Source organism: Triticum urartu, unplaced genomic scaffold, assembly GCF_003073215.2.
Source record: "Triticum urartu cultivar G1812 unplaced genomic scaffold, Tu2.1 TuUngrouped_contig_9817, whole genome shotgun sequence".
Taxonomy (NCBI): domain Eukaryota; kingdom Viridiplantae; phylum Streptophyta; class Magnoliopsida; order Poales; family Poaceae; genus Triticum; species Triticum urartu.
The window spans coordinates 1-9741 of NW_024120898.1; the positions used below are offsets into that span (position 1 = coordinate 1).

At 40.3% G+C, this 9741-nt stretch overlaps 1 protein-coding gene and 2 long non-coding RNA genes across 14 annotated transcripts; all 3 read left to right on the forward strand.

Moving 5' to 3' along the window:
- Window positions 1-16: 16 nt before the first annotated feature.
- LOC125532402 lies at window positions 17-4696 on the forward strand. 9 transcript variants are annotated; one of them, XM_048696467.1, is made up of 9 exons: window positions 17-380; window positions 471-514; window positions 1320-1447; window positions 1605-1674; window positions 1797-1853; window positions 2060-2142; window positions 2545-2631; window positions 4210-4351; window positions 4494-4696. In XM_048696467.1, exons 1-5 carry the CDS (start codon window positions 124-126, stop codon window positions 1808-1810), a joined length of 513 nt encoding a protein of 170 aa, XP_048552424.1. In that variant the 5' UTR covers window positions 17-123; the 3' UTR covers window positions 1811-1853; window positions 2060-2142; window positions 2545-2631; window positions 4210-4351; window positions 4494-4696. The 9 variants fall into 9 exon arrangements, with proteins under 9 accessions (XP_048552424.1, XP_048552417.1, XP_048552420.1 ...); XM_048696460.1 differs by having other exon boundaries at window positions 2060-2129; window positions 3432-4351; XM_048696463.1 differs by having other exon boundaries at window positions 3432-4351; window positions 4494-4657.
- Window positions 4697-5280: 584 nt separating this feature from the next.
- Window positions 5281-7613, forward strand: LOC125532403. 4 transcript variants are annotated; one of them, XR_007294078.1, is made up of 5 exons: window positions 5281-5398; window positions 6033-6146; window positions 6248-6303; window positions 6764-6952; window positions 7094-7613. It is a non-coding gene; the product is annotated as an uncharacterized LOC125532403 (long non-coding RNA). The 4 variants fall into 4 exon arrangements; XR_007294081.1 differs by having other exon boundaries at window positions 6811-6952; XR_007294080.1 differs by having other exon boundaries at window positions 6033-6303; window positions 6811-6952.
- An 890-nt stretch (window positions 7614-8503) lies between these two features.
- On the forward strand, window positions 8504-9324 carry LOC125532404. Its single transcript, XR_007294082.1, has 2 exons — window positions 8504-8567; window positions 8791-9324. It is a non-coding gene; the product is annotated as an uncharacterized LOC125532404 (long non-coding RNA).
- Window positions 9325-9741: the final 417 nt, after the last annotated feature.

Below are 9741 nucleotides of genomic sequence, written 5' to 3' on the forward strand. Positions count from 1 at the left end.
AGGGTGGGGGGGCGGGCGCCGACGTCGCAGTCGAGGGGGAGCAGGGCTGCCGGAGCTCGCACGGATGCGCAGTCGGAGGGACGACTGGAGGAGAGTAGGAGGTAGGTACGCTGGGACAGGGTGATGTCGCCGGCGACGGCAGGGCCAGTCGGCCGGAGCTGGATTGATCCGGAGGCGCTCAGCAAGAGAGGCGGACAGCGGACCGATGGAGAAGGGATCGGCATCGGGCAGCTCGAAGACCCAAAACGGCTGCCTCATCATCTACCTCACCGTCTCTCCTCCAGTACGCGGATGCTCTGCTCGACCTCTTCCTCGTCATGGCTGCTCAACAAAATAAGCAGGAGCAGCCGGTGCAGCCGAGCGTCTGCCTTAGGCTTCAGGTACACAACAATTCTTCTCTTCTTCCTTTTTTTACTCCCTTTCTTTCAGTACCCTGCTCCCCTTCCAATATTTGTTTGTGCGGCTGTCAGCAGGACATGGCGTTCAACGGTGGATGCAGGCGGCCTATGCCAAGGTGAGCTTCTCCCATCGTTTTTCCTTCTGCTCTTGATTTGATCTCTACCTTATGTGTCCTCCTACCCACCAATCCGCCTTCAACATCAATCTTAGGATATACTTCTTATGCTTGCCTGTGAGCTGTTTGATAAAATGCGCGTGTAGTGACCAAAATGCGAGGTTGTGTTTCCTGCTGTTGATTGATCGTTGCTTTGGTCGAGGTGGGTTATGCTTGCTTCTGCTCTTCATTGTATTTTTGTTCATGGCCTATGTTGGAGAGGTTATGCATGTTCCCTCAAAGAAGCCTTATGTCCAAGAATAAATTACTTACGTTTGAGTGCGAGTAATGACATAATTTGTAATTTTTCATTTCCCTTTTGCGTGTTCATTAGGGATTCCTATTCTGTTCCTTGGCTTACTAACCTTGGTAAGTTTAGAAATCGTATCTTATACAGATATACATCTCTTCTGCATGTCTCAAATGCTAGCTTGGTATGTTTTCAAACCCCCATGAACTATATCTATTATATTTCTGCAATTTTAATGGCTTAGTTTCACGTGTTAGATCATTGTTTCCCAGTTTATACCAAGCTGATTACAGTAGACCATCTATTTGGTATGGTACCTACAGGTTTTCCTACTTAATTATATTCGATGTATAAGAGGAATTATTTAATAAGATCACAGACATCACGTTTGATAATTAGGCGCAGCTTACCAATTGACCGCTTGCTAAATCCATCAATGGCAGTTCTTTACCATTAGTTAAGAAGTGAATATATATTTGTTAAATGTTGTTCGTGTTCATCTGCACCACGCTGCAGCTGGTGCGGGCGGGCTGCTGTCGTTCATCTACCCCACGCTGCAGCTGCTGCGGCACGGCGTCCGGCTATTCGGCGACCAGGACCTGCAGAGCAAGGTTGGCCTGCTCATCGACTATGTTGGGGATCAGGTTAGCATTTTGCCATATCAGCGGCTCCTCTCCCCGTCGGCGCCAGCGCGCGGGTCATGGGGCGTGAGGAGAGGGAGGGGCAGATGCATGAGAAGGAGGACGACCAGGCGGCGACGCGCCCGCCCAAGTGTAACTAATTCCTCTCTCTTCTTTGCAGGATCTAATCTCTCCCATGGCGGTCGGCGGCGCTCTGGCCGTGGAGGCCTGCTCCTCATGCTCCTCCTCTGGTATGCCTCTTCGCCCCTGCCTCTCCTTCTCTCTTTTTTCCTCTCGCTCTAGGGTTAGGATTCAATCCTCTTTAAGAGAAAAAACAACCCAAGTGTAACTGATTCCTCTCTCTTCTTTGCAGGATCTAATTCTTGATTCTTGCGTCGGTCTGAACTGTGCGATTTACGTTTCGTCAGAGGTGAGCCACTTTTTTCCCGCTTGCTTTCTACCTGTTCGATGAAATGCGGTCGTGCTTAGAATCCTTTTTCTGTTTGGGGTTAAGATCTGTCCTATTCCCTTCTGCTCGTGCTGTTGTATATACTATTTTTAGCATTCTTGGTAGAAGAGTTTCCTTGTGGGTAGAAAGCTTGGTTGTGTCCTGATTTATGAACTGTTTTCTTCTAGGTCTGTTCTTGGGATTCTGGTGCTGTTGATCTCGTCAAGGGCCTCATCTGCTTTCTTTCATCTTGTGAAGGTGATTATTATTGGTACTTTCCCTGCTAATTGTTTACTGTTTCAATACATTTTGTTCCTCTAACATAGTGTCTTTAGCGTTCTTGGTAGAACGGTTTTATTGTGCATGGAATGTTTTATCCTCTTACCTTATACTATTTATTTGTGTGCTCTTGGTAATTATTGTTTGAGTCCATTTTGTTTGTCTTCTATCGCTTATTTCCTTTCCAGCTGTACGATATGCACGTTTGTATGTTTTGTTTGTATGCTGCTTGCACCTTTTCCCTATGCTTTAATGCTCTTGTTTCTGCCTTCAATGCTGGCCTGAACTATTTGTATGTCGTCTGTTTGCTTTTCTCTTTCCATTTGGCATATGTGCTTGGTCTTGCTCTACGAGAGTGAGCTCTCATATTTTCCTGCATCTACATCTGTTGCAGGGTTTCTTTTCTACGGTTGGTGTCAGCAGTCAGCTCATCTCCTGGTTCATCGTCCAGTATTTGCACTCCTCTGATCAACTTGCTAAGGTTCCAACTTCCTCCTTTACTTATATTCTTTATACTTGTTGCAAATCAAGTAATTTAACCGGTTCTAACTGTGTGTGTAACGTGTGGTGTGACATTTTGCTTTTTTTTGTGTTCTTATTGGTGCTATTACCTGCTGTTATTTCTGCTTACATATATTCTTTCCTGCTTCGTATTGTGCAATTACTTCGTTTACCTAGAATGTGTGCTCTGGTGTCCTTTGTTCTTCCAATTTTGGAACTGTGGCAGCACAATGTGCATTGCTTCCGCCTTTTTACTTGTGTGAGATCGACGGGAATGGTCATGTGCTTGCTGGTGTAGAGATTGATGTTCCTGGGGATGGCCTTATAGGTAATAAACCTAGGTTTATTTTAGATTCAAATCACTTAGCTTTTTTTGAGCCATGGAACCTACAGTTTTACACTGCCAGATTGAGACATGGAAATTCATGATGTACTTTGCGAGACCCCTGTCCGTTAGTGCCTCTTTGATCGGCTTTGCTATGGCATTGGATAAGCCTTTAGTACAGTGAGCTTTGGTAGAAAATGGTTCTGCCATTCTTGAACAGCACCTGTACTAAAACTGAATAATTAAATGCAACCAACATAGACTTTCCTGCTATCTATGATTACTCAACAAGTTCTTTTAGTTTTAGTCTGACATGGTAGCTAACACCAGTATTATAAATTGTTCATATCTATCTTCTTTGACCATACTACATATGCATAGTACTGATCAATGGCAATAATCCTTATATGGCCTTTTTTATGAGCGATAATCTAACATTTATAAAATCATCTTAGGATTTCCTAATGGATCCTGTACACATTCCACCAAGGGTTATTTTGGATGCTATGCTGAACACACTCTATAGCTCCCAAAAGCTGTGTACTACACCCAGCCTACAGGAGACATTGGTATAGAGACTGATTGAGTATTATCCATCTCTGCAGCACTTGCCAAAGAGCACTGTCAAGAGATTTGTTTGTCAGTCTGAGTCATCTTGCTACTTTTGCAGGTTTATTTGCATATGAAATCACCAGAATTTTCGCCATGGCTCTGGTTCTTGACATGGTGCTTAAAAGCACTCATCCCATCTTGATTATTCGCATACAGTTTTTTGTTTTTGTTTTTACTGATTCACTTCTATCGACATATTTTTATGTCCCTTTTTATGACCAGCTTGGTCATTTGGTCTGGATGGAGTCATTCAACTCGGAAAGAAAAAAGAATTTGAGAATGCTTTATCTTTCATGCAATAGTTGCGGTCAATTGTTCTTGGTTTTTCCTGTAGTAGTTGATAATCAGTCTGAACAATAGTAGTAAAGCCAATAGCAGTTAATTTGAGACGACTTTTATCTTCCCTACAGTAGTTAAGGTTGATTGTTCTTAGTTTTCCCTGTAGTGTTTAATTTGATTGTTCTGAGCATTCAAATTGTACTCTGTTTCTCTCCTACTCTTTTCTGACAAATGTTATTATCTGTGCTTCATTACTACTCTCTCTAAATCATGTGAGAGTTGAATGATGTTGCAGGATAACTATTGATGGTGAAAAGATTGTGGTTTTTTATACTGGTATAGGGGGAGTATAATACAAATGGTCCTTCAAATCCAGTTGGAAGCTCCTCCCTGTAATTGATGAAGGCAGGATTTACTATTTCTAGGGAGTAAGAGGTTTATTTGTTGAACCATGATATCTAAGGGAGTAAGAGGCAACGTCCAGGTTGGTACATAATGGTTCTTAGTCTTTTGCTTTATGACATCGAATGAACTTTGCAATTCTAAGTGTCTATCATGTCCTGCATAGTTTTTTTATTTTGTGTAAGCTGAGAGTATTCATAGTTCCATTTTCCTATTTTTGGCAGGGGTATCTAAGAGAGCTGGTCCAGGCTTGATGGAAATCGCTTAGTACATTCATGGGATCACAAACTTTTGGCGTTGGTTGAGATTAGTGACGCGGGACCATTAATAACTAGAAGACTGTGACAATTAACTTACTGTTTCATGAATTAGAGAGGCTGGGTTGGACCAACTCCATGTTACAGGCCCTTTCCTCATTGCATTTCTCTTGTTAAGATCTGTCCTATTCCCTTCTGCTCGTGCTGTTGTATATACTGTTTTTAGCATTCTTGGTAGAAGAGTTTCCTTGTGGGTAGAAAGCTTGGTTGTGTCCTGATTTATGAACTGTTTTCTTCTAGGTCTGTTCTTGGGATTCTGGTGCTGTTGATCTCATCAAGGGCCTCATCTGCTTTCTTTCATATTGTGAAGGTGATTATTATTAGTACTTTCCCTGCTAATTGTTTACTGTTTCAATACATTTTGTTCCTCTAACATAGTGTCTTTAGCGTTCTTGGTAGAACGGTTTTATTGTGCATGGAATGTTTTATCCTCTTACCTTATACTATTTATTTGTGTGCTCTTGGTAATTATTGTTTGAGTCCATTTTGTTTGTCTTCTATCGCTTATTTCCTTTCCAGCTGTACGATATGCACGTTTGTATGTTTTGTTTGTATGCTGCTTGCACCTTTTCCCTATGCTTTAATGCTCTTGTTTCTGCCTTCAATGCTGGCCTGAACTATTTGTGTGTCGTCTGTTTGCTTTTCTCTTTCCATTTGGCATATGTGCTTGGTCTTGCTCTACGAGAGTGAGCTCTCATATTTTCCTGCATCTACATCTGTTGCAGGGTTTCTTTTCTACGGTTGGTGTCAGCAGTCAGCTCATCTCCTGGTTCATCGTCCAGTATTTGCACTCCTCTGATCAACTTGCTAAGGTTCCAACTTCCTCTTTTACTTATATTCTTTATACTTGTTGCAAATCAAGTAATTTAACCGGTTCTAACTGTGTGTGTAACTTGTGGTGTGACATTTTGCTTTTTTTTTGTGTGTTCTTATTGGTGCTATTGCCTGCTGTTATTTCTGCTTACATATATTCTTTCCTGCTTCGTATTGTGCAATTACTTCGTTTACCTAGAATGTGTGCTCTGGTGTCCTTTGTTCTTCCAATTTTGGAACTGTGGCAGCACAATGTGCATTGCTTCCGCCTTTTTACTTGTGTGAGATCGACGGGGATGGTCACCGTTAGTGCCTCTTTGATCGGCTTTGCTATGGCATTGGATAAGCCTTTAGTACAGTGAGCTTTGGTAGAAAATGGTTCTGCCATTCTTGAACAGCACCTGTACTAAAACTGAATAATTAAATGCAACCAACATAGACTTTCCTGCTATCTATGATTACTCAACAAGTTCTTTTAGTTTTAGTCTGACATGGTAGCTAACACCAGTATTATAAATTGTTCATATCTATCTTCTTTGACCATACTACATATGCATAGTACTGATCAATGGCAATAATCCTTATATGGCCTTTTTTATGAGCGATAATCTAACATTTATAAAATCATCTTAGGATTTCCTAATGGATCCTGTACACATTCCACCAAGGGTTATTTTGGATGCTATGCTGAACACACTCTATAGCTCCCAAAAGCTGTGTACTACACCCAGCCTACAGGAGACATTGGTATAGAGACTGATTGAGTATTATCCATCTCTGCAGCACTTGCCAAAGAGCACTGTCAAGAGATTTGTTTGTCAGTCTGAGTCATCTTGCTACTTTTGCAGGTTTATTTGCATATGAAATCACCAGAATTTTCGCCATGGCTCTGGTTCTTGACATGGTGTTTAAAAGCACTCATCCCATCTTGATTATTCGCATACAGTTTTTTGTTTTTGTTTTTACTGATTCACTTCTATCGACATATTTTTATGTCCCTTTTTATGACCAGCTTGGTCATTTGGTCTGGATGGAGTCATTCAACTCGGAAAGAAAAAAGAATTTGAGAATGCTTTATCTTTCATGCAATAGTTGCGGTCAATTGTTCTTGGTTTTTCCTGTAGTAGTTGATAATCAGTCTGAACAATAGTAGTAAAGCCAATAGCAGTTAATTTGAGACGACTTTTATCTTCCCTACAGTAGTTAAGGTTGATTGTTCTTAGTTTTCCCTGTAGTGTTTAATTTGATTGTTCTGAGCATTCAAATTGTACTCTGTTTCTCTCCTACTCTTTTCTGACAAATGTTATTATCTGTGCTTCATTACTACTCTCTCTAAATCATGTGAGAGTTGAATGATGTTGCAGGATAACTATTGATGGTGAAAAGATTGTGGTTTTTTATACTGGTATAGGGGGAGTATAATACAAATGGTCCTTCAAATCCAGTTGGAAGCTCCTCCCTGTAATTGATGAAGGCAGGATTTACTATTTCTAGGGAGTAAGAGGTTTATTTGTTGAACCATGATATCTAAGGGAGTAAGAGGCAACGTCCAGGTTGGTACATAATGGTTCTTAGTCTTTTGCTTTATGACATCGAATGAACTTTGCAATTCTAAGTGTCTATCATGTCCTGCATAGTTTTTTATTTTGTGTAAGCTGAGAGTATTCATAGTTCCATTTTCCTATTTTTGGCAGGGGTATCTAAGAGAGCTGGTCCAGGCTTGATGGAAATCGCTTAGTACATTCATGGGATCACAAACTTTTGGCGTTGGTTGAGATTAGTGACGCGGGACCATTAATAACTAGAAGACTGTGACAATTAACTTACTGTTTCATGAATTAGAGAGGCTGGGTTGGACCAACTCCATGTTACAGGCCCTTTCCTCATTGCATTTCTCTTAACATTAAATTGATTAAATTATAATTTCAGTAGGAAATCTACAACATACCCAGATCATTATGATTACTCTTTATTGTTTTTGTTTCTATATCTAATTGATATATAGATTTTGCATCTTGTCCTATGACATGTACTTCTGTAGTTGTGTCCATTGGACTTACTCTTTTCATTGTGGCATCATGATTCCTCCTTTTCTTGGCTTGCTATATATGTTTGTTTCATGCTCCATTTGGTGTTCCAAAAATATGCTCAATTGTTATATGTATCAAATACAGTCTCTCCCAGTGGTGAACCATCTGCTTATTGTTTTACATACAGTCGCTTGATTATTTTTGTTCCTCTATAGGCCTCTGATCCTGTCTGCAGTGTGCGGCTAGGTTGTTCGTCCGCCTAGGTCGTAGGTTCTTTCCTTCCTGTTGACGGCAGGTACAAGACTCGAGCAATGGTTAACAGGCAAGCACTATATACACCATTCATCTATGCTAATATAGCCCGTCTTTTAAAGCCAATGTATGCTATCACCAATTGATCGGAATATTTTCTTTCAAGCATAGCTTTCATGTAATGGAATATAAGTATCTTTATAAGTTGATTCTAAATCAATCTCATACACATACTTTGAATGCTTGGCTCGCTCTCGCTTTTTGCGCCATGGTCAAGGGTGCAACGATGACTCTGTCTAATGTTTATCACTTCATAGCGCCTATATGTGACTATCTACTTTGTTTGCTAATAACATTGTAAATAATTAATCGTAAGCTTCTTAGAACACTATGTATCATTACTAAGTATCTATCTACCAGCAATAAGTACTTATTTTCATATGTTCCAATATGTGTCCGAATAATATTAATGTACACTTTCAATACATGGCTTACTCTCGACCTTTGCGCCATTGGCGCAACTGGTCATCTAGTTCATTCAAAGGAGGATACCATCCCATTATACCACATCATAATTATTCTAATAGCATGTTGGTGTAAACCATTATAACTCATAGCTAATCAAGCATGGCACAAGCAATTATAATCTCTAAATGTCATTGCAAATATGTTTACCTCATAATAAGCTGAATCAGAAACGATGAATTTATCATATTTACAAAAGCAAGAGAGGTTGAGTTCATACCATCTTTTCTCATCTCAATAAGTCCATCATATATCGTCATTATTGCTTTCACTTGCATGACTGAACGATGTGTATAATAATAGTGCACGTGCAATGGACTAAGCTGGAATCTGCAAGCATTCAACTCAAGAGAGAAGACAGGTAATATGGGCTCTAAGTTAAATAAACAATCATGCATATGAGAGCCACTAAACATTTTTAATATGGTCTTCTCGACCCCCAAAGGAAAGAAAAAAAATAAAACTATTTACACGGGAAAGCTCCCAACAAGTAAAAGAAGAACTAGAAATCTTTTTGGGTTTTCATTTTAATTTCTACTACAAGCATGGAGATTAAACTAACTATTTTTTTGGTTTTTCTTAAGGTTTATCAAACACACAAGAAGAAAGCGAGAAAAAGGAATTTAAACTAGCATGGATAATACAATGAAAGAGTATGAGCACCGACGACTAGTGTGTGAACATGAATGTAAAGTCGGTGAGAAATATGTACTCCCCCAAACTTAGGCTTTTTGCCTAAGTTGGTCTAGTACCAAGGACCGCTGCTACTCTTCCCGGTGTACTGGGAAGTGTAATCAGGATACCACTAGCTCGTCATCTCCGGATCCCACTGGAAAGATGATGCACGATAAGGGTCCAGTGCAGGTTCCGGCTCGGGTTCAGGTTCTGGAGTGGATGCTTGGGCTCGATGAGCATACACCGCCTCCGGCGTGACAAGAAAATTATTTGCAAGCAAATCGAACAACAGAGGCGCAGGCAAAATAATAGTCTCATTGTGTTTCTTATTAAATCTAAGGTTATATAAAAGCATCTTCTCTTCGTTGTCAACAATAAACTTTTGGGCTACCATGCTCTTGTAATTTAAAATGTGAGGAGGCAATTTTGTCTCCTCTTTCTCATGGTGCCTAATAGGTATCTGAAAATGTCTAGCAAGACATGAAGCATAGATACCTTCAAATATGGGGCCTTTTGTACGATTCAGGCCTAGCCGTTTAGCAATGACGGCACCCATACTAAAACTATTATCTCCAAGCAAGGCATGTTGAAGAATGATAATATCAAGAACACTAAAGTTTCCACTATTTCCACGACCAATCAAGCATCTACTAGCAAATATGACAAAGTAGCGTAAAACAGGAAAGTGTATGCTAGAGATTTTCGCCTCGGAACCCTTCTTTGGCTCCTCTACAGCGATAGTGTTAACAAAGCCATCCCACATCTTTACGATGGGGTTCCTCTAATTCTCCCTCATAGGGTATCCTACCTACCGCGCAAAAATTACGTCAAGACATTTCTCTGAATTTATCATATAAATG